Source organism: Ananas comosus, linkage group 19, assembly GCF_001540865.1.
Source record: "Ananas comosus cultivar F153 linkage group 19, ASM154086v1, whole genome shotgun sequence".
NCBI lineage: Eukaryota > Viridiplantae > Streptophyta > Magnoliopsida > Poales > Bromeliaceae > Ananas > Ananas comosus.
Window position 1 is genome coordinate 9,294,337 of NC_033639.1, and position 24,132 is coordinate 9,318,468.

The 24,132-nt window shown below is 37.0% G+C and overlaps 4 protein-coding genes across 4 annotated transcripts; 1 reads left to right on the forward strand and 3 right to left on the reverse strand.

Moving 5' to 3' along the window:
• LOC109724801 lies at nt 4,092–7,337 on the forward strand. The gene is made up of 4 exons (XM_020253730.1): nt 4,092–5,192; nt 5,431–5,567; nt 5,694–5,917; nt 6,482–7,337. The coding sequence occupies exons 1-4, from the start codon at nt 4,175–4,177 to the stop codon at nt 7,101–7,103; spliced, it is 2,001 nt and encodes a 666-aa protein (XP_020109319.1). The 5' UTR covers nt 4,092–4,174; the 3' UTR covers nt 7,104–7,337.
• On the reverse strand, nt 7,883–12,889 carry LOC109724902 (basic leucine zipper 9). Its single transcript, XM_020253881.1, has 6 exons — nt 12,540–12,889; nt 10,670–10,772; nt 9,812–9,965; nt 9,416–9,491; nt 8,758–8,883; nt 7,883–8,640 (listed from the first exon to the last, which is right to left on the reverse strand). The coding sequence occupies exons 1-6, from the start codon at nt 12,795–12,797 to the stop codon at nt 8,275–8,277; spliced, it is 1,083 nt and encodes a 360-aa protein (XP_020109470.1). The 5' UTR covers nt 12,798–12,889; the 3' UTR covers nt 7,883–8,274.
• Nucleotides 15,882–18,147, reverse strand: LOC109725066 (probable cation transporter HKT6). The gene is made up of 3 exons (XM_020254125.1): nt 16,985–18,147; nt 16,683–16,910; nt 15,882–16,351 (listed from the first exon to the last, which is right to left on the reverse strand). The coding sequence occupies exons 1-3, from the start codon at nt 18,094–18,096 to the stop codon at nt 16,153–16,155; spliced, it is 1,539 nt and encodes a 512-aa protein (XP_020109714.1). The 5' UTR covers nt 18,097–18,147; the 3' UTR covers nt 15,882–16,152.
• Nucleotides 19,498–22,422, reverse strand: LOC109724603 (cation transporter HKT8-like). Its single transcript, XM_020253479.1, has 3 exons — nt 21,223–22,422; nt 20,377–20,604; nt 19,498–19,970 (listed from the first exon to the last, which is right to left on the reverse strand). The coding sequence occupies exons 1-3, from the start codon at nt 22,341–22,343 to the stop codon at nt 19,772–19,774; spliced, it is 1,548 nt and encodes a 515-aa protein (XP_020109068.1). The 5' UTR covers nt 22,344–22,422; the 3' UTR covers nt 19,498–19,771.

Below are 24,132 nucleotides of genomic sequence, written 5' to 3' on the forward strand. Positions count from 1 at the left end.
TTTTGTTGTAATGAAAATTAGAAATAAAATTTAAGGCTCCTAAATAGAAAGTCTAATTTGACAAAAAGAATATTTTAGTTGTAATGAGTAACTATTTTTGGTCCGCTACCTTCTACAAATCCAATGGTATCATATCAGAAATACAGAAATTTGTTGTAAACTAGACCGGGTAAAAAGACGAGGAATTAGGTTACAAGCTAACTCGATATTTGCAGGATAGCCATCCATTTATGAAATTAAAGCTGCTCAAAATTTCTTGTATACCAAAACATTGGTAGTCTATCGTCAATATGCTTGGACCGATTATTTCGAGCACAGGTAGTAAAGAGCTTGGTGATTGATACTGGAAGTATAAGCTCTAATCTATTTATATTTTTAATTAAATTTATTTTTAAAAAAAACCAAACGAAGCGGATACACTCCTTTCTCTCTTTCAAAAAAAAAAAAGAAAAAAAAAAAGGAACGTGGTGAGACCTGGGTGAGTTTTGGGTTCCCACACCAATGATCTAACAAGTTTGTAGCCGTGTTCTTTAAACTCAGGTTTGATTTAGAAATCGTCTTAAATGTGCCGGCCCAAATGTTTGATAATACCCAATATTTACCTGTCATGATAATGGGCCGTTTCGTCCTTGTTTCCATGGAGTTATAAGGACTGGGTTTAAGGAGCCTTTGGGCAGCTCGTTAATAGGAAAAAAAATAAAAAAATTATAAAAAGATCCTTCTTTCTATATTCTTAATTAAAGGCCGTACAAAAAGTAGTTTATTCTTTTTTTTTTTTTTTTTCGAGAGATAGGTAGTATGCTATCCGTTTAGTTTATTTCATTTAGCTAGAAATATGAATCAAGTAGGATTCGAACCTAGGTCTCGGGTACTAACCATTAAGTCATTTGCTACTTGCTCTAGGAATGGTCGGCAAAAGTAGTTTATCCTACTAGCCCATTTCTATTGGAATGGATGGAAATAGCAGCTCCGAGATTAAGGTAGATTTTTGTAAGAGGGTGGTTGGTATCCGAAGTTCTAAGTTTGAATTTTAGTTGATTCATATTTTCAGCTAAATTTATTTTTAAAATGAAATAAATGAAATGTCTAGTATGTTACCTATCATTTTTTTTAAAAAAAAAGAGGGTGCAAATTTGAAACCAAAAAAAGAAAAAGAAAAAAAGAGTGGGTGCAGATTCAAATATCATAGGATAGCTTTTCTCAATCCAAATACAATCTACAAATCAAATTCCAATACTATCTACGAATCAAATTCAATATCTTATGTTTCACATTTTTACTATGGACATGATATGGCTCAATTTCCAAAAAGCGAATCCTAGTTATTTGCATTACAGATGTATTTGATTGATAAGGAATCCTAGTTATCGAGTTCAACATCATGAATGGTGTCAGGTCGCTGGTTTATTTGAGACAAACATAGGAAAAATTTGAACGGAGGGAGAGCGTCCCATTTTCCTCTATCCCTTCTAAATTTACCATCCTATACACTATTGAGATTCAGACGAATAACTTTTAAATGGAAACAGATATAACTTTTAAATGGAAACAGATATTTAAGATTCGGGTGCGGAGTAAATTACATGGCTCAATTAAAGCGTCTCATTTGAGTTTTCGTCAAGACGCTCTACAGTGAAGTCGTACTCGATAAATACTGTAGACAATTTTTGTACAGTAAATTATCATATATAAGAATAATAATATATTAATAATAAGAATTGAGCTAGAATATTCTTAAAATCATTAAGCTTTTGTTTGGTTCGGGATTAACGGGTGGAATAATCCTTTAACCTCCATATTATCTCCAAACACTTTCAAAAATGGGTGGGTTAGCTAATCTTACCTAAGGGATAGCCCATTTTGGGTGGGGTTAGCTAACCCCACCTAATCCCACCAAATCCCAATCAAACATTATTTTCTATTCATAAAAATTCACTATCCTTCTTATCCCACCTACTCCAATCAAATACTATTTTTCACTATTATGGATTAACTCCAACCCCCAATCAAATACAAAAATACTCTAACTCCACCTTAATCCTGAACTTAATCCTATTTCTGGAATAATTAGTTTTTCCTTAACCCCGAACCAAACGGTAGCTAAGGGTAAGGGGTTGGTGCTTTTAGGTTTGTAGTCTTTGGATGGAGTAACGGAGGGATAGGATGATGGCGGTAGGTGGTGATAGGTGGAATAGTATTTGATCCAAAGACTATTAGTAGTCAAATTGTAGATCTAAAGATTATAAACCTAGAAGCATCAAGAGAGGTGCTTCCAGGTGTATTCTAGCTCAACTTTTAATAATAATATATTTTTTGGGAAAATCAGATAATATTTATCTACGACTAAGGCGTAGTTTGGTATTGAGGTCTATCTGACGCTATTAGATAAAATGGAGTTAGGATAAAAGTACATAGGATATATTTTTGCATTCTCCGATGGAACTGTAGAAAATATATCGTAATTGACTTATCGTGATATTCTGAACGTAATATTACGTATGAAAATAAATATACTATTTTTTTATCGTACTTTCTCACCGTACGTAACGCAATTTTTTCTGTAATCCCAAACAAAACCTAAATCTGGAAAAGTCGAACAATACCAAGTCGGCATTGGAGTGTTTGAGCCGAATCTCTCTTTTGGACACTTTTTGGGCCAGCTAAAGTATCACCCTTTTGAAATTCTATATCTGTGCAACTCTCCAAACCAAAAATCTTTATTAACCACCGACCGTTCCTAACGCAAGTGGTAAAGAACTTGATGGTTGGTACCCGAGATCCTAAGTTCGAATCGTGGTTGATTCATATTTCTAACTAAGTTTATTTCTCTAAATGAAATAAACAAAACAGCTAGCATGCTATCTATCTCTCAAAAAAAAAAAAATCTTTTTAACCCTTTCCAATTCCATATTATATATTAGATCCTTAGCTTTTATGAAAAAAATAAATGCACAAAAAATTATGCGAGTGAACGAATGCTTTGTTTACATCATTGTAGTCCTCAAGCAAACTAGGGTTTGTGTTTTAAGCATGGTAGCAAAAACTGTTATATTTTGTGCAGTTCTGATTTGCACGAAATTTTTACGCATTTGTTAATCTCACCATCCATAAAAATACAGTAGGTTAGGAATTTCTTGTGCATTGGAATTCAAAATATCTACACTTATCCTTCCTCGAGGACTACAGCTCCAGGAGGGAAATTCACCATCATCAAACAAAACTGAAAAAGAAAAAAACATAATTAACCACACACCAATAGAGCTAAAACACTCCTTTTCTTTGTTACTAAGACAGTGACAAAGCAGATAAAACAGTGTAGATTTTTAAATGACGTTTTTTTTAAAAAAAATTGAAAGCCTCCTCAAATAGCTTCATCCACTTAGTAAAATCTCCCATTTATCATCAGCTTAATTTTCCCTACATAACATTCCTTTTGTGCTCGTTCTCTCTGTTTCTCTTCTTTTCCTTCCATTTTTTTGTTAAAATAAAGAAATATTTTCAAATACTATCTATGTAGTTTCGCATTTTCTCACTTTAGTACCCTGTGATTTAAAGTGTATCAATTTAGTACTAGGTGATTTTTTTTTCTTTTTATTATCTATTTCATTAATTTTTTTTTTCGTTAAATCAGTGACAAAGTTAAAATTAAAGGGTATTGAAGTGAATATTCGATAAATTTAGATGTGGTATCTGAAGTTTTTTTTAATATAATTTAACAAAATATTAACGGAGGAGCTGACTAAAAAAAAAATTGAAACCACGGAATACTAACTTAATACATTTTAAACCACAGAACATTACAATAAGAAAGTGCGAAATTATAGAGGTGGTATTTAAAGTTTATACTAAAATATATACGAGAATAAGCATATTCGTAGTACAAAGAAGACCACTAAAGTTTCTTCTCACAGCATGTCTCCTCTCTAGCAAAGCTTTGTGCCAACAATAATAACTTGATAAAGAAGCATAGAATCCTTTCAACTGTTTTTTCTGTTCCCTACGTTTTTCTCTTACTTCTCCTTAGAAATGTGCTTTCCTTGTAATACTAGTGAACACATATCCCTATTCAAATGCATCATGTACCACAACATGGTACTGCAAAATTCTCCTGGGTCTTGTGCAGCACCATACCACCAATTCAAACCCAAAGAGCTCCTAGATAGATTTCAAACATATGGGCTGTTCTTCGTCGAAGGTAAATGATAATGACGACGACGACGCCGTCCGAATTTGCAGGGATAGGAGGAATTTCATCAAACAAGCCATCGAGCAAAGAAACCGATTTGCTTTTTCCCACGTCGCGTATATTCATTCCCTTCTTCGAGTCTCCTTTGCTCTTTGTTATTTCTTCGAAGGCGATGAGCGCCGCCATTTCTTGAATTTCGATACGAGCATCCCATCTAAACCTGCGGAAATTTTGGTCCCTGAAAAAATGATGCTTGCTAAACAATCCGAGGGGATCTCTCTCACTGTGAATTGCTTGAGATCAGTAGGAAATCCATTAATCACTATGGAGCAATGGTGGCCTCAATCTCCGGAAACCATTAGACTCGAATCTTATTACCCTATTGATCTTCGAGAACCTGATACGAGAACGAACCCGCCATTCTTTTCGTCTCCTTACATTGCACAAAACTACTTACAAGAACCGCCTCAGTGGGACTTCTGGAACCCTTTTTCACCAACAGATGGATATGGATATACCTTTCAGAGTACTCCCGACCGTTTGATTACTGATGAAGGGCTAAGGCAGGCTCGGGAAGACGAGGGAGTTCCTGATCTGGAAGAAGAGGCAGAAGAAGATAACAAGAAGATCGAGAGCTCTCCGGTTTACTCGAGGAGCAACAGCAAAGCTATCGATAATGGAGAGCCCTGTGAAGCGGAAAACAAAACGGAGGATGCAAATGAAGGACAGGAATTGAATACACATCCAATAAACAGATCGAATGCCTCAGAGGAACGAAGAACGGTGGAGGTAAATAACGAGCGGAGGAGGATCGTTGGAAGTGCGCAAGTCGGCGAAGAAGAAACTCGTGGATTCGTAGTATATGTTAATAGTAGACCGACGAGCATGGCGGAGGTCATGAAGGATCTCGAGAGCGAATTTGCGAAAATTTGTGATTCTTCTAGCGAGGTCTCTGTACTGCTAGAGACAACAAGAACAACGGAACGATTCCCAAACTTACCTCGAGGTATGCTCATCATGCTTACCTATGTTTCGGTTTAAAACTTGCACATATTTCGTCATTTGTTTTTCCTTTTTTCCGGAAGGAGATTTTGTATATGTTTGCATTGGCGAAACTCTATCGGCGAAAAACAGCCTAATGTTTCATATCATTTCATGAACTCTACCTAGAATATAGTTGCTCTTCTCTAGAGTTTCAAACTCCGCGACTTTGTTCTACTAATCACTATCCCTGCTCGTTCAAGCTTCTACTTCTCCAAACAACATTGGCAACGAGAGCGGTGGCGATAACACGGAGGAATCTTTGGAGATATTCAAGAGCCACAAATCAACATTGGATAGGTTGTACATGTGGGAGAAGAAGCTGTACGAGGAAGTGAAGGTATTTCACTTCAATATTTGAACAAGAAACTACTACCTCAAATAAGATCAGATATTTTGCGCTTAATTTCTAGATCTTAGAACACAAAGTACTAAAGAAAGAAAAAAGAAAATCTTCTGAATGCAGTTAGAGGAACAAATACGGTACGCGTACGAGAAGAAATGCATGCAGTTGAAGAAGCAGGACGAGAACGGAGCAGAACCTTCTGCCGTCGACAAGACGAGGGCGGCGATAAGAGATCTGCAAACTAAGCTGAGAGTTTCGATAAGCGCGATCGAGTATATATCGGAACGAATCGAAGTTCTGCGAGACGAGGAGCTGCACCCGCAACTTGTGGAGCTGATAAAAGGGTACTTTCTAAATGGCTCTCTACTTACTAATTTGAAAAGAAGAAAAAGATTTTCTTTTATGTTGTTTAATTTCTTTTTCTAGTTTGGTTAGATTTTTAACACACCCAAGTTTGCATTTGAACACACAAACATGAAATGTTGTCTGTGAAGTGTTAGGTGTTCCAAGAGACAGAGCTGTTTGTGCAGAAAATAATAGTTGAGAGTTGAGACCTGCTTTTTTTTTTCTTTTTTTTTTTTGTAAATTGCATAGCAGTCCCCGAACTTTGAGCGCAGTTTCATTTTGGTCCTCAAATACTTTGGATATTAAAGGCCTTAAACTTTTGAACTTTTTTAATAAATTTTCAATGTAGTCCTGGAACTTTTCACAAAATTTCATACATTGGTACGTACGTGCACAGATGCGTTGGGTTGTAGACTTGTAGGCAATGGTTCATACTCCGAACTGTAAAAAATTCACAAACTTGAAAGTCGAGGACCAAAATGAGAATGCGCTAAAGCTTGGGGACCAAATGTAAAAAACAAAAAAAGTTTGTTGTGCGCACGATTTAGTTGGGGCGGGCGCAGGTTAGCGCGGATGTGGCGAGCCATGGCGGAGTCGCACCGGATCCAGAGGCGCACGTTAGACGAGGCCAAGCTCCTCCTCTCCTCCTCCGCCGCCGCGAGAGAGGCGGCGCCGCCGCGGCGAACCCACCGCGCCGCCGCCGTGCTCGCGGCGGAGCTCCGCGTCCTGCGCGCCTCCCTCGCGTCCTGGGTCGGCGCCCAGCGCGCCTACGCCGCCGCCCTCGCCGGGTGGATCTCCCGCTGCGCTCCGCCGCCGCTCCCCGGCCCGGTGCCGGCGCCGCTGCCGCCGCCGCCGGTGTACGGGATGTGCGTGGCGTTGGCGCGGGTGGTCGAGGGGGTGAGGGAGGAGGCGGCGGCGGAGGCGATCGAGTCCTTCGCTGCGGCGGCGGCGAAGGCGGCGGCTGAGGGGCGGAGGCGGCGGAGGGGGGAGGAGACGGAGGTGGCGGAGGGGGAAGGGGAGAGGGCGGTGGCGGCGGGTGCGGCGGAGGCCGTGGGTGCGGCGGCGGAGCTCGCGGGGGCGGCGGCGGAGGGTTTCGAGGATTTGGTGAGGGCACTCCAACAGGAGGAAGAGGAGGAGGAGGAGGAGAACGAAAGGGCGGAGGAGGAGCGAACTCTGGTGATGTGAATTTAGTTTAAAATCTTTCTATGATGGGTTTTAATTCTGATTATTACATATTCCAACGGATTCAAAATTTGATTTGTAAATATTTATCTCAAAAGTAATATATAGATATATATATAGAGTCGGCTGATATGCTTATAAAAGCACGGAACCCTCCATGTCACGGAGCCCTCCGTGTTTTTAAGTTGTTTTCGATGTTCGGACTTTTGAATCGACGACCGGTTCCGTTAGAGTTGATCTAGAGTATTTGAAGTATTTAGAAAATAAATTTTGTGATTTTTCGATATTATTTGCCTAGTGATCGAAGGGGCTCAAAATAAATAATTTTAATGACCGTGGTGAGCCGGTTGCAAGTTTAACGGTGTAGAAATATTCAAATTACATGAAATTTTGATAGAAAATTCTTTATACCATATAAAACAAGATCAATAACTTTGATCTAAAATTTTAATGTCATATCCTTATATTTTGTAAGATTTTTATTTTCAGTCGTTGATTTTGAGCCACTTCGATCACTAGGCAAATGATATCGAAAAATCTTAAAATTTATTTTCTACATACTTCAAATACTTTAGATTAAATCTAACAGAGCCGATGGTCGATTTAAAAGTCCGAACATCGAAAACAAAGTAAAAGCATGGAGCCTTCCGTACTTCCAAAAGCATCCTAGCTGCACTCTATATATATATATACATATAACAAAAAAATAAGCTGCTATAAAACACCCTCCAACGTAGAACTTTCGTTGTGAAACAATAATTTTCTGTCAATTTTTGGCAACATTGAAAACTTAAAAAACATCTTTTATTTTGCTCGCCGCTTCAGTAAAGATAATTAAAGTACTAAACTAAAATGGGCACAGAGGCAACCGCCCAATTGCAGTGATCTAATTTGACTTAAAACAGCTTTTCTGATCGTCCGCGACGTATAAAGCTAAGAGTTTTTCAATGAATTCAAAGTTTCAAACAGCTCTACTCAAATAAAGCTGAAACTCCACCTAAGCAAACAAGCCCTTATTAAGAGTCTTCTAAGTTCTTACAGCTGGACAAGAACAGAGAATCCTCTAGACAATGAAAGTAAAATACGGAGACCATCATTGTCCAAGTGCGGCGACAGCAGTTTAAATTTTAAGCTCCCTACATAATACCAGATCGAAATTTTGTTGGAGCTGCCTCTACATTGTCCCCGAGCGAGCTTCCCACTGCCAAATGTCGGCGCCGCAGCTCGTAACTTCGCTAGCAATCCTGTTCTCCAAGCTCTCCAAGCTTGTGATGCTTTGGATCGGCGAGTTTTGGTTGAGTCTCGACCTCATTTCCTCGATGTTGTTGTCCATCCGCGCGTTGTCTACTTGTCCGGTGTTCGTCATTCCGATATAACACGGGTCATCTGCTTGAAAATCCAAGTTCGGAAGCACTTCTGAGGAAGCTCGACACGGGTGCCGAGTATTTAGAATCTGCGGGGATCCTATATGGCTTTGGAGGAGATGATCTATGCTACATGTTAAAGCACCTCTAGTAACCATATCTTCTGCCATCTTTACCTGCAGCATATTCGGGAAATTTATGCATCCACTCTTTCGTCAAAATATTGCCGGTTAGAAAGAAAAATTAACTTGCCGATTTAGTCCCAGTGACTAGAATGACCTAGAAATAGGTACCTTTACTCTCAAAGCTTCCACATCTGACTTGAGAATTCGATTCTCCGTGACAGAATCAGTGAATTGATGGTTGGCATCCGTCAACTGTTTATACAGAGATGCGTTATCTCCTCTAAGCCGGTCGACCTGGTAAAATAGACTAAGGTGAATCCGCATATGTAATGGAACTTTTAAATTTCTTCTCGAGTTTTGACATAACTGCGGATTTATCAGAGAACACAGATAGATTCGACGGAGTAAAAGAAAGCAACTGGTGTAACAGAAAGAGAACATAATGTCAGTTTCCATGTATATTGGTAGACTTCCATCGATCAGCCTTCAACCTAGAATCATCTTTCCAGAAGTTGGTGCGGGAGAGCGAACAGAGCGACGACAGCTATAAAGCTAATCGAGGCATGTAAAATACATAATCGACCATCTTGAATGCAGTTTAGTTAGGCTCATTCAAATGAAGAGCAACAGCCAAATAACTCTTTAGACATGCCATGATAAGCGGGGAAGAGATGACATGTTTGGCTCCCTTTATTCGGATAGCCGCATAAAAATTAATGTCATTCTGGAGCGTATAACCTTGTTTACAAATGTATTAAGAAGATAATCATAAATTGGGCGTGAAATTAGAAAAAATTATAAACTTACACTGACCGAAAGATCGTACCTGCGTCTCGAGATCGGCCAAATGGGCTTGCTTTCTCTTTCTTGAACGTCTCGCTGACTCCCGATTGGACACCATCCTTGAAATAAACAATAGGGAGCGGGATAGAGTGTTTTAACATAGGGATTTGTTCGTCAACTCTCAAGATCAGAAGACTCAATGGTCACTTGACGCGTTAAGTTGCAGAGGTACAGCAAATTATACAAAAGTACTACGCAGTTTGTTGGGCATGCTTTCAAAAGTTAACGAGCATTTGAAGTATGTAATTTTGTATTGTACGGAAACACAAAATTAGCAATGTTCTTAGGTTGGATGGAAGGATCCAGAAAGAAGATTATTGGTTAAGACATCTTCTCTTAATGCTTTCCTGGAAAAAGCCAATTAAAAGCATGGCTGTACCTTCTCATGCGCTTTATATCAACAACATTCGCACTCTGTTCGCATGCCCCAAGTTCTTCCAGTGATTCGTCATCCGACTGCTCAGAACCACTCGTTCCTCCGAGAGCTTGATTCTCTTTCCCATTGGGTTTGTGAGGTGAAGTTGGACTCAGCGCTATCAAAGATTTAGAAAAATGAGAGCATTAGAAGTCAGAGAAAAATGACTTTCATACCTTGAAAAGGTGTGCCTCAGGCGCGTACCTTGGAGCCTAAAAGCAAAGACTCCGCCTTGGCATAGGTGGAAGATGCAAATCAGAATATGCGAAGCTAAGATGCAGAATAGGTGCTAAAAGCTAGGATTTGTATGTCTAAGTCAAGAGGTTTACAGAAACAGCTTTCTGATGCCCATACAAACGGCTAAGATGCGGGCTTTAGATAATTTTTGGGTTTTTAGCACTCTCCATACCCAATTTGTATCATTTAAGTGATTTTCTGGTTGTGTTATACTTTTGAATCTTTCTTGTGATATCTTTATGCAGGTCATTTCAAAGAGTATTTTTACGTTTCTGATAATCTGTGCAAATGTGTGCCTCATCTGTAGCGCCTTGCACCTGGGTGCGGCTTTGACTACTTTGCTTCCATCAAAGTCAATGGGAAGGACTCGGACGATTACGCTAATGTTTTAGAAATTTACTTGGCACGATGAAAGTTTCAAGTACAAAACCACCAAAAAAAAAAAAGTGCGAGTATGCTATTTAATTAGAATGAATTATGCTAGATCAAAACCATACTTGAGATGCTAATTATAACGTTCAATCGAGAAAACTTAGCACTAGTTACCAGAAGAAGAATTAAGAAATTAGTTATAAATTCATCTACCACAGATAGAGGATGGGGATTCGATTGTTGCAGAAACACTCGAATGTCGCAGGTTAAGGTTATGAGACCAAAGTTGGTTGTTGATGCTCCCGCTTATCGAATCCTGCTCAAAGTTTGAATATCATCAAACAAAAAACCAAAGCAAGAAAAAAAAATAAAAAAATTATTTGTCTATGCCAGCTGCAACAAGTTCATGAAAAATTAGGAATAAGGCTTTTCACTGTGATTATACTACACCTAACTCAGAATTATCTCTTCTTATAATATGATGTTCAATTTATTCCTTTTTTCGGACATAAATTATTTCCGTCCACCCTTTGTGCCAGTTTCAAAATGCGTTATAGAGTATTTGTGTTTTTACCAATATAAAATGGAAATAAGTGTTTATGCTTCTCAAGTTAGCTACATGCATGCAAAAATTAGAATTTTATCTAAACATGAAAAACGTGAAATTACAGGGACATTAGCTAGAAAGTAAAAGGATCAGAAAACCAGCTCAATATCCGGCAGTTGGTTTGGGCCGTCAGACACATTCTCAGTTAATCACGACCGTCCATAAATTGAACGGCCGTGATCGGAACGTGTGGTGACCGTACCAAGGGCAAGTGTCCAGTTATTAATTCTCCTCATCAATATATAGCTTGTAAATAGAAGGGACAATTGAATGTCCTTGCATTGTGTAAGAAATGGTATTATGGTAGTGAGAAAATATAGTTTCAAAGTAATACAAAATAAGAGCTAGGCTCCTATGCTTTCGAAAGTACGGAAGCCTCCGTACTTGTAAGTTGTTTTCAATGATGAGACATCCGATTCGGCAATCGGTTCTATTAGACATAATTTACGTTATTAGAACTACCTAGAAACCAAATTTCATAATTTTTTGACTTCGTTTGTCTAGTAAACTAATAGCCTCAAAATGAATGGCTGAAAATAAAAATCTCATAAAAAACGGTGATAAAGGACTCGAATTTCAAATCGAAAGTATTGGAATTGCTATTGATGTTAAGTAGATTTTTCTATTAAATTTTCATTTAATTTGGATACTTCTACACCGTTGAACTTAAAAACGTGCTACATCGGCCGTTAAAATAGTCATTTTTGAAACCTTTTGATCGCTTGGTAAATGATGTCAAAAAATTATAAAATTTGGTTTCTAAATAGTTCCAGTAGGGTAGATTATACTTAATGGAGCCGATCGTCGAATCGGATTTCCTATCATCGAAAACAACTTACGAGCACGGAGGTCTCCGTACTTTCGAAAGTATAGGAGACTTACTCTACAAAATAATTAATCTCTAAATTTTGTTTAATATAGCTGCTATATTTTTACATCTGTAGATAACAAATTTACGTGATAGATTATTCATGCAGATGACAAAATACTAGCAATCTACATCTCTAATAATTTATTTAAAAAAATAAAAATTTGACAACAAAACTTTTTATCATGTAAGCTAACCAGCTACGTAAAAAAAAAAAAAATTCCATCACATGTAGTTACATAATATATTAAATTTAAAATAAATACAACATCGAGATTAGCAAATCATGCCTAAAAAATTTTCTTTTTCTCCTAGAAAAAAAGGTGCTAAATCTAAGTTCTCAAAATTTATCTATTTATTTATTTACTTACTTTTTTACTTTAAAAAATTTACTACAGATCGAACACTTCTCGCTATACTTAATTATCTCAAATCAAACACTTCTCACTTCACTGATTCACACAGGCCAAACAAATGAGTAATCAATCGCATCAAGTTTGAAACTACAATTCCGAACTATATCGCTTAGCTACTACCGATCAAACAAAACCCTAAAAGCCGCGATTCCGTAAAACCCACACAATTAAGGAGTTCGATCGCGAGCTTACCCGATCGGCGCCGAAGCCGAACCCTAGATCGCCGCCGCAAACGTTGGCGAAGGGTACGGCGGCGCCGCCTCTGCCGCCGCCGCGGGGCTTGTTCTCCGACGAGGGGCGGAGGAGGAGCTCCTCCCCGCCCTCCTGCGGCTGCAGCAGCGCCTCGAGGACCAGCTCCGACAACGACTTCTTCATCCCCGCGCCGATCTCGTCGCCGACTCCTCCTCCTCCTCCTCTCCCCGCGGAGGGATTCGGCGTCGCCTTCTCCATTAGTAGACTAGGGTTTCGGGGTTTGCGGTGTTCGGGGGTGTTCGGGGGGAACGCAAAAAGACGAACGTGCGGCGAGCTGCGGGAGTGGAAAAAAAAAAAAAGAAAGAAAAGAAGCAGAAGTAGGCCGCGAAAAGAGACAAGCCTGTGCATTTGCCATTTGCGTTTCTTACAATTACGGAAATGCCCATTCCCCGTTATATATTATGTTAATCTTTTAATCATATCTATATTAATACTTATATATAGGATTATATACTAGTATAATATAGGCATTGTTCGTATATATATATAATTTGAAAGGCTTTTATAGATTTCTAATTTTGTGTAAATTTTTTTAAATATAATAGATAAGATATAGTTCATAAAATTTGCACATTACGTATAATTCTATACACAAAAAAATTTTACGTATAAAATAATTTCTTTATTTATTTAAAATGAGCTTTATTCAGACGATTCATAACGTAGTGAATTATAGAAAAATAAAATTCAAAATATCCGCTGAAAAAAGGTAAAACTATTGTGCTTAATCTTTTCATGTGTACATAAACTCAAACAATACCGAAAAATATTAAAATTATGTATTAAAATTACGTTTTATTATCAAATACTTGATCGTTGGTATCCGAAACCCAAGTTCGAATCCTAGTTGATTCACATTTCCAGCTAAGTTTATTTCTAAATGAAATAAACGAAGCGGGTAGCGTGCTACCTATCTCTCAAAAAAAAAAAAAAAAAAAAAACTTAGCTAGCAATGTAAATCAACTAGGATTCGAATTTCGGACCTCGGATACCAACCACCGAGTCCGTTGCCACTTGCGGTAGGGATAGTCGGTAACAATTTTTAATTGATGAAAGAAAAATTTGCTATAGAAAGGGTGAGGATTTGGTGGTAAATATGGGGACGTAGGAGGGGTAATTTGGGAAATTCACTGGGCGGGAAAATGGAGGTTGATTTGGATCCGCACCGGTCGTGTAAAGCTGGGTGTCATATGAACACCACGTACGAAAGCGCCCCCTTTCCTTCTTTTTCTCTTGTTTCTTTTTTAATTTTCCATCCCCTTCCACGTCACCCGCTCCCCGGATCCGCTGCTCGGTACGATACACACTTTTTCAAGACTACGCCACGTGTTGTAATATTATTGGTCAGCTCCTGCCCCTTGTTGGATTTGACCAATGGGACGTGGAGGAATGTATGAATTTGTGTGGGAGAGGAAACAAGTGATGTAGATGATGGTGAGGTGACGTCAGTGCCCCTAGCATTTCTCTTTCTCTATTATTGAGTGCGTAACAATAATAAAATTATTATTATTATTATTATTATTATTATTATTATGGGTAAACTTTAATAAACTTTAATTAACTCTATTATTCGTATTTTTTTCTGTGATTTAAAGTATATTCATTTAGTGTCATGTGATTTTTTTTTATCAGCTATTTTTATTAATATTTTTATTAAATTATATGCAAAAAAATTGCAGATATTCTATCTAAGTTTATTGAATAGTTGCTTTAATACATTTTAATTTTAACTTTGTCACTGATTTACTGAAAAAAATTAGTGGAGGAAACAATAAAAAGAGAAAAATGAAACCATGTGGTAGTAAATTGATACACTTCAACTACATAGTACTAGAATAAAAAAGTGCGAAATCATAGGAATGGTATTTGAAGTTTTCTCTATTATTATTATTATTATTATAAGTATGTTTGCGTGAAATACGGTAGGGTGCTTTTCTTTTTTTCAAGTGTAAATTACACTTTGATCCACAAATGTTTTTTTATTCAAAAGTTTTAAATTATTACAATTTAATTTTTTTGATTAAATATTAATAAATTATTAATATAAAAATGATGTTGTATCTTAATTATTTTTACATTATCAGTTGCGATATTATTACAACACTTTTATATTATTAATTTATCAACATTGTGTTAGAAATTTTGGTTTTGAAATTTAATTGTAAAAGTTCAAAAAATTTGAGTAAAGAATTAAAGTAAATTAAAATTTAAGGACTAAAATAACGCAGTCCATAGGTTGAAGACCAAAACAATAAATTACCCCTCTTTTATTGAATATAATAAATTGTCACGTGAGATAATTTTTTAACAGAAAATTATTGGTATTGGTTACAGCCACATGAGAACAATGTATATAATAATAGTACTAGTGCTTTTGGGTGAATTTTATTAATTTTTAGTGTACTTGTTTAGTTAAAATTTATTTCTTTATACTTTTTACTGAAAAAGAACTGCATCACTTTATGTTTTTATTATATTTTTCTTTTATAACTCAATAATGTTAGATGATTCTCATTTATAAATTGGATCTTATTCTTTATTTGGAGCTTCTCGTTGGACTAAACAGGATCTAAACTCTCTCATAAACAATAAATATTAGCAATTTTTTGTAGTAATGATTCATGGTTTAATTTGTACTTAAACTTAGATTGTAATTATGAATATCTCTTCATCTTTTTAGTCCAGTTAATAATTAACCCTTTTTTGGTTCTTCTGTTTGTTTGCAATTTTAGATCTATTTGAACTAAACATGAACTTAAAAGCCCAAAAATTAAAATAAATTAATACTCTGATTAATTTGCTGAGATTATAGAACTGAACAAGTGTGACAAAGATTGAAAATGAAACAAAGTCGAGTTCTAAAACTTGTTGAAAATTTTGATCACTTATGAAAAATTTTACTCATTTTGTTTGTTCACTAAAATAGAGCTAGGCTAGTATACTATCAGTAGCACGGAGGCCTCCGTGCTACCAAGTTACTTTCAATGATGCGGCTTCCAAATCGACGATCGGCTCCGTTAGACTTGATCTACACTATTAAAAGTATTTAGAAACTAAATTTTATAATTATTCGACATTATTTAGATAGTGATCAAAAGTCTAAAAAGTGACTATTTTAATGGTCGATATGATGCGTTTGTGAATTTAACGGTATAAAATAATTCAAATCCGATGAAACCTTTATAAAAAAATTCTTTTCACTATTTAGAATAAGATCAGTATCTCTGATCTTAAATTCAAGTCTTTTATCATTATTTTTTATGAGATTTTTATTTTCAGCCGTTCAGTTTTTCAGTTTTAGACCATTCGTTTGATGAGTAAACGATGTCGAAAAACTATAAAATTTAGTTTCTGAATACTTTCAATAGTATAGATCAAGTCTAACGAAGCCGATCGTCGATTTAGAAGCTACATCATTGAAAACAACTTGGCAGCACGGAGGGCTCCGTGCTACCGATAGTATACCAGCCTAACTCACTAAAATGTTTCATACTTCAAAAGTAATGTGGGACAATTATATAGAGATAGGAGTTTAAGATACTGAAATTATGTACTAGCAAAGCCTCCAAGCTTTTCCTCCTTCCATGTTAAATTTCTTAAGCCTTCCGAAAAACATAACCAAAATGAGGATCAATTTTCCTTTCGCGCTCCATTTTCCGACGAAACCATACGAAAAATCTCTGCAGTATGTATCTTGCTTCAGTAATCTTCTGCAGCTGTAGCCGAACGAGTATCCGACATTTCCGTACGCACTGCAACATTATTGTTGATCAGAAAAACAAAAAAAAAAGATATGAAATTGCCAAAAATGAAACTTTTATGAGTCTTGAATAGTTTCTCATGTTGTTGACTCATTATTTATTCCTGTTTCTAAATTGTACAAAACTTGGTAATTTATGATAATGTGGTTAATTTGCGATCTTTATATCAAATCAGGGCAATTAACATTACATTGTACCACAAATTATGTATTTCAATAATCCCCGCCAAAATTTGAATTCTCTGAAAATGTCTTAGATGACTCTGCATCATTAGATAGGATGTGTTAAAACTAAGATCTCGCATTGAACATATACAACTTGCCTGATCACTTCAAAGACTATGTTGAAGACATTGAAGTTCAACGGGTCCGCGGACATCGCGCGCTTTTCGGTAATGCAAATTAGAACAACAAAGATTACCAAATAAGAGATCTGAGAGAAAACCAAATTGTCCACTGTTCTGTTGCTTTTGCTGTTCTCCTCTTTTTCATCTTCCGAACCCTGTTCGTCGTCGCTCACGGGGAGAAACGAAGTATACGGAGGAAGGTACCTGCGAAATAGTCGATCTTAGAGATATTACGCTCGAAATTCGCATTGAATTCGGTACGGTTCGAGAGAACTTACATCATGGCTACGTACAACACTAGGACTGCCGAAGAAAGGGTCGATAAATCGACGACGGATTCGCCGGCATGTCGTGAATTCACCGACTGAAAAAGCGCTGCTGCTATTTTCTGACGACAGCTCATTCCTGCCAGTCCGTCAGAATTCCACTCCAAGGCGCAGAAGAATGCGCTTTGCACCGAAATGAAGCCCAAAACTGTCGAAGCCAAGTACACGGATTGCCGATGGGGGAGCAAATGTTTGTATCCCGTCGCGCTCGGATGCTCGAGAATGTAGCTGTATCCTTCTCTTCCTGTGAACTTCTTCATGACCCATATGGCGAGTCTCAAGAACGGCGGAAACAGAGTGTTCCCTGCTAGGATTTGAGGAATGATCAGCAACAGAAGCATGGAGTTGTTCTTAAACGGCATCATGTTCTCGTTCACGGGAGTGAAGCCGCAGTTTCCGAACGAGGAAACGGCCGTGAAAATGGAGAACGTGGAGATGTCGATGCCTTTGCTTCGCAGTATGTCGCCCGCACTCGATACGAGGATGAGATACAGCGAGATAAGTAGAGAGCCACTGACATTTACTAGTGTGAGATAGCCGAGTACGACGTAGCCCAAAGACGCGACAGCCTCATGCTTCAGATGATCGAAATTCAGGGAATCGGCGGATTCGATATCTGCGCAAAGTGGTTTGGATCTTTTATTGATCGACTTCTCTTTCGCGAGTCTTAACTTCGTGAATTGTAGGCTGATCATCGAAGTGAAGACCTCGCCGCCGATCAGCATTAAAATGATTAAGACCCAAAGCTGAGGGTTCGAAAAATCCTCCATTTCGACCGTCCCCATGCTCGAAACAGTTAAAGCAGAGACGGCGGTAAAGAATAAATCTAAGCCATTCGGACTATTGGTTTCATTACTTGACTTTAGAGTCTTCAGAGCTAGAAAGCCACCAAATGAGACTGAGGTGAAGTAAAGAAACTGGAGTAGGAAGAGATTACGCTGCAAGAATCGGTAGGAGCACTTCGCACGATCTCGAGCAAGTATGGTAGAAGAAAATAGTTTCGCTGGTATGTACGAATGCGGATACTGAAACTTTTCAACAAATGCGGTAAGAGTAGTATGCATTTTGCTTGGCGAAAATGGTTTTGGAGAGTTGAACTTGGAACTTGCTTAAGTGACATTTATAGTACACATTAGCCCTACTCAAAATAGTTTTGTTGATCTCTAGATTTGTTCCCTGTAGGGAATTGTTGCAGGATCTGCATAAAAAGTATGGAATATGAAAAGGATGGGGAAAGTGATGTATAATTGATTAGTGATGTTCACTATATATAGTGGCGAATAATGTGAAATTATTGAGACAGGAATTAGTTCTCTTCAGGTGCAACTACAAATGGTGTCACTAAGGTGGTTCCTTTACTGTAATGTTCTGCGAAAGTACTACACGCAAGTGAAAAACTATTGTGAGGCAAAAACTGAGAGTCATATTTGGTCATCTGAGAACATGAACCCCTTTCTGATGACTATTCTTCAGTGTTCTATTGATTTCGCATTCTCTTCTTTAATCTTTTTGCTTAAAAGTCGTAGGATTTGATACGATTCGCTGTCACGTCTTGATTACATCGCATTAGTAATCTACCAATTTTCCTGATCATTCAAAGTACGAATTTGCTTTAAAACGAAATCGTGCCATTGAGATATGTTGCTTCAACTTGGTGATTTGTTCTTGTTTCCTGATTGCGTGTCGAACATGGTTAACAAACAGCTATTTCATTTCTACAAGCTTAAGCTGTTAGTGCACAGTATTTTTTTTTTTTTCACACCAACAAATCTGACAGCATGAGATTTGGGATAAGGCAGACTTTATAAGCGGCATACAAATTTTGCTCATTCATCAAATATGNTTTTTTTTTTTTTTGATATTTTATATTGAGTATCATAGATATGTAGACCTTTATACTCATCCATAGCTGTTTTTGTATTTATGGTTTCACAAATAACACATAAATAGAAAGATGCCACCTTTTGTAATGCCATTCTACAAATCTCAGCATTGACATGTTGCATCTCATGCAAGATACGCGAGTCTCTTCATCAAAACAGAGAGATGCTGGTTGCGAAAAGAAAGCTTATTCCATGGACCAGAATCTTAAAGAAATTGTGATTTGGTTCCGATTTGAAGAGCATTGGAGAAGCTCTCTTTAGCAGCTTCTTAAGCAATATGTGAAAAACTGTTCCCATAATGTTTCTTATTACATCAATTTTCCGTCCTAAACACAAACAGTTTTGTGATGTTTATTTAGTTTCAGTTCTTCGTGCCCACGGCTTAATGACTAATATATATTTACATTCTACATGATTTACCTGATCCTGCCACGCATTAATTTGAGCGAAAATGTTATGTTTAGTGATCTTGGAAAAACCCAAATATATATTATTGGACCGGGCTTGAGCTTCGACTTTGCGTAGAAATGATTGGATGCACAACCAATATTAATAACTTTTAGAGTACAAATATAACCAATATTAAGCTGTTAGAGAATGATATTTATATATTTTTATATTTAATAGTTTCTTATGCATATTCCTTAAAAAGTAGAACAACTACGCAGATAAACAACTGGAAAACACTCCATGCACTTTCTAATCAAAGCAAGCATATCCTTCACGCCCCCGATGGTGCTTCCGTTGCACGAGCATTCATTTCTCATCTGACTCTATCCTAAATCTATTAACAAAAAGAAAAAGGCTCCACTGAATCGAATAACTCGGGTTTAAATTTAGTTCAGATCGGTCGAGATCAGTTTAGCTTCCAACCCGAGCCCCCAGACATGCTGAACATCTTGAGCCTTCCGAATAGCATGACCGCCATGAGAGTTAGCTTACCTTTGCTGCTCCACTTCCCCGAGAAGCCGATCCATTCGTCTCTACAAAACCCGTCGGGCTTCAGCTGCCGCTTGCAGCTGTAGCCGGTCGAGAAGCCCACATTCCCATATGCACTACCATGATCAATTTATAGCTCTAAATTAGGGCGTAATAACAACGATAAGTTGTGTCACGGAAAAGTAGTGCTTATTTGGCCTGACTTTTTAAATAATAAATTCTCGAAAAGAAAAGATATCTATTGACCAAGCAAGATACCGGTCTCGAAGCATCAAATTATAAATGAGTTAAAAAAGAAAATTTCTTAGGAAAAAAAGACCTAAAATGCAAAGTTCAAATTAAGTTTAGAAAATAGAGTTCTGAGACTGAAATTGAAATTATATAATAGTTTAAGCACTTGATTGAATGTAACAAATCAAAGTTTCAAGTGGATCAGTATATTTGTGAAGCAATAGTTATTAAAATACTTACCAAAATTGATAAAATATAATAATAATACTTGGGACTAAAATAAATTTGTACCTTACTACCTCCACAACAATGTTTAACACATTGTAGTTAAGGGGATCTTTGGAGAGCCCTCTTTTCTCGGTGATGCAAATGATAATGACAAAAATGGCTAAGTACGTGACCTGTGAAAACATTAGCCTTTGCAAAATGCTTGTCCTCTTCTCGTTGTTTCGATCTCTCGAATGCTTATTATGATCATCGCCGTCGAGCGGAAGGAAATAAGTGTACGGTGGTAGATACCTGAGAAAGAACCAAAAAAAAAGAAAAAAAAAAAGCTTACTGTTAGCACTCTTCGATAGCCATAACACGACTAGGGTGCATGTTTGACCTGACTTATGAAACAAGCTGAGAAATAAAAAAAATAGATATTTGATAAATAGGGAGCCAAATGAGTTTGAAGTTCAAAAGCAAAAGCTTCGTGTAACTGCGTCACCCAAAAAGCATTTAAGTTTAATTTAATTTCATCATTATTTTGGCACTGGAAGAGTGAAGTTTAAAGTGCTTTTTGATGCTCTTTGGAGCTCTAAAGCATCGAATCGTCTACTTAAAGACGTCGATTGCATTACCGAATTAGATCTGTTAACTCTTCTCAAGCAGTACATATACAGAAGCTCAAGTTAGATCAAACAGTTCTAGTTAATTTGTAGATAGACCAAACTAATGAATAAAATACACTCAACGGGCTATATATCTAGATTTAGACTCATCAGAATCCGCTAACGAAACCAAGTAATTGAACCACTAATTCAAGTAGTAAAAACCTAAACAAGTAACATTACTGGTTTATTGTTGCTTCAATTGTTACTAATACTAATAATAACTAATAAGGAGAGTATATATAGTAGAGAAGGTTTATACATCATCACCACATATAGCACCAACATAGCCGAGGAGAGTGTGGAGAGATCCAAAATCATCTCCCCCGAGTGGCGCGAGTTCACCGACATGAAAAGTGCGCCGACAAGCTTCTCATATGAACTCATCCCCTCCAACCCCTCAACTCTCCACTCCGAGAAGCAAAAAGCAAGTAACTGCACCACGATAAGCCCCACCACAGTGAGACCCAAAAGCGAGGTATGAAGCTTCGGAAACAAGTGATCATATCCAATCTCTCCATGTTTCCTCAATATGTATCCAAACTCTTCTTTCTTAGTGCACTTTTCCAGTACCCACACAGCCGATCGCAAGAACGCGGGGTACAACGTGTTCCCCGCGAGGATTTGTGGCATGACCAGCAGCAGAAGCCCCGGATTTTTCTTGAACACGATCATGTTCTCGTTCGTTGGGAGGAAGCCGCAGTTCCCGAAGGACGAGACGGTGGTGAAGACAGCAAAGGTGTGTCGGCTTATCGCTTTGCGCGAAAGCACTTCTCCTGCACTAGGGTTTAGGGTTATGTACCATAATATGAGTATGTAGCCTGTGAAATGGACTAGCATGAGATAACCCAATACTATAAACCCTAGGTATCTTATAGAATTGTATCTTAAGTGATCCGAAGTTATTGAGGGAGTAGTAACAGTGGGCTTTATTGATTCAAGCTCAACTTGGTCGTTGGAGGTGAGTTCCATAGTTGCACTATTATGTGATGTTTCCTTTTTGGGTAATTTTATCTTCATGAAGTGGAGACCAAGCATGGAAACAAAGACCTCTCCACCAAGTAGCATCAAAAGGGTGAATACTAAGAGTTGGGAGGTGGAGAAGCTCTCCATCTCAACCACATCCATGCTGGAGAGCGAGGTTGCGGAGAGCGACATGAAGAAGAGGTCCAAGTCCGCGGGCCTATCGACCGCCAATGCTCTTCTCCTCATAGGGAGTGATCTTAGAAGGATGAAGCCGATGCAGGAGACGAAGATGAAGTAGAAGAGTTGGATCCAAAATGGGTGCACGCGATGGAGCGCGAATCGGTAGAGAGAGCTAAGTAGGTGCAATGGAGTGTGAAGATGAAGTGGTGATCTTTTCTGAGGAGGAGAGGTTTCCATGTTTAGTACTGTGAAGGTGGATTAGTAGGGAGTGTATAGTGGATGTAGATATAGAAATATTTGGGGTAGTGTAGGATGGGTGGAAATTTATGAGGAACTATGTTATATATAGGGAGAGGTATGAGTAGTATTGTAGTAAGTTGAGTTTTCTTTTTTGGGTTGGGGTGGGGGTTGTAATTTTTTGTGCCGTTGATAAAAAGATAGAAAAAAAATACACAATATAAACTAGTATTTCCACGCAATTACTATTCAAAAAGTTAGCAGACAATCTAAATTAACCAAATGTAAAAGAAAAAAAAACAACTGAGCAGTTGTCTAAAACAAATTAAAACAGAGACACTAATTTTATAACATATTAAAAGATTCTGAGTTTGAGTAACAGATTTTTAGTATAATTAATTTTATTTTTTTTTAATTCAAGTTCTTGTCACGTGCCTATTCAAAAATTTTGAGCCCACAATCAAGTGCTAAGTAGTGAGAGAAAATAATTGTTTCGCAAAATCTTTATTTTATAATAATTTTGGAGTGAATTTTTTTTTTTACTTCGTTACTCTTTCTTCTTAATTAAAATTCTTTTATATATATATATATATATTGCAGGTAGGGGTGAAAATCTAGCTTGCTTTTCGCGAGTCAGCTTGTGTTCGGCTCTAAATGAGGTCCAGATCGAATCGCTCGTTTAGTAAACGAGCCGAATACGAGCTAAATTTTTAAACTTATTTAATAAACAAGCCAAACATGAGCTGGCGTCAACTCGCTTGTTCGGCTCGATAACAGCTCGAATACATATATTTTATATTATATAATATATTTAATTTATATTTATATATATTTGTATGTATAAATAAATAATTATATATAATATATATTTTTATTATTTAATTTTTAGTAAAAGAAATATAAAGCCGAGCTCAATTATATGATGCTGGATTAACCAATCATCTTATAAATTCCTATGTTGAAGAACTATTCAAAGCAATAATGTGACAGTGTTAGAATCTAATCAAAAGGAATCATGTGACTGTTTTAAAATGTGGTTGAGAAATTGTACAAAACATGCATTACATGATCAAAAGAAGGCTTATTGATCATACAAAAATAACCAAACTTATTCTCCTTGTCAATTTTAAGACTTATTCTTCTCCTCAAGGAATAAAAAGCAACAATAAAACAGGTTCTTATTCTCCTCGTCAATTTTATTCTGATTTATGCTTGCTTCAAATGATAACAACCCTGATATAGCATAGCAGTAGCTTCCCCTCCCTACGTTATATTCCTAGTTACTTTTATATATATATATATATATATATATATATATATATATATATATATATATATATANATACTTTCCTTAAATCTCTTGTTATCCCCGTAATATATATATCCTCTGTATATATATATATATATATATATATTTTCACTCAAATATCCTTCTCTTTATTTTCTCTGAAAATGACTAACTAACCTATTTAATAGGAAAAAAAAATATAATATTAAGCATCAACTTTTCTAAAGCGGTTCTCGGAAAAACAAACAGATATGTTATTTGCCTACTGAAACACTTTATTAAAATGCAAGGAAAAGTCTACAATAAAAGTTATTTTATGAAAAAATTTCAGAAGATTAAGTACAGATCCTTCGAATTCGTGGTACCCAAATAGATGTTTCGAATTTTGAGAACCGTTGGATCAAGGGCCTCACTAATTAGAACACTTAATCTCATATTTAATTACCAGAAACTCTAGTTCAAGTGGCTAAGATTTTTCTCATTATTTAAGTATCTGGTACT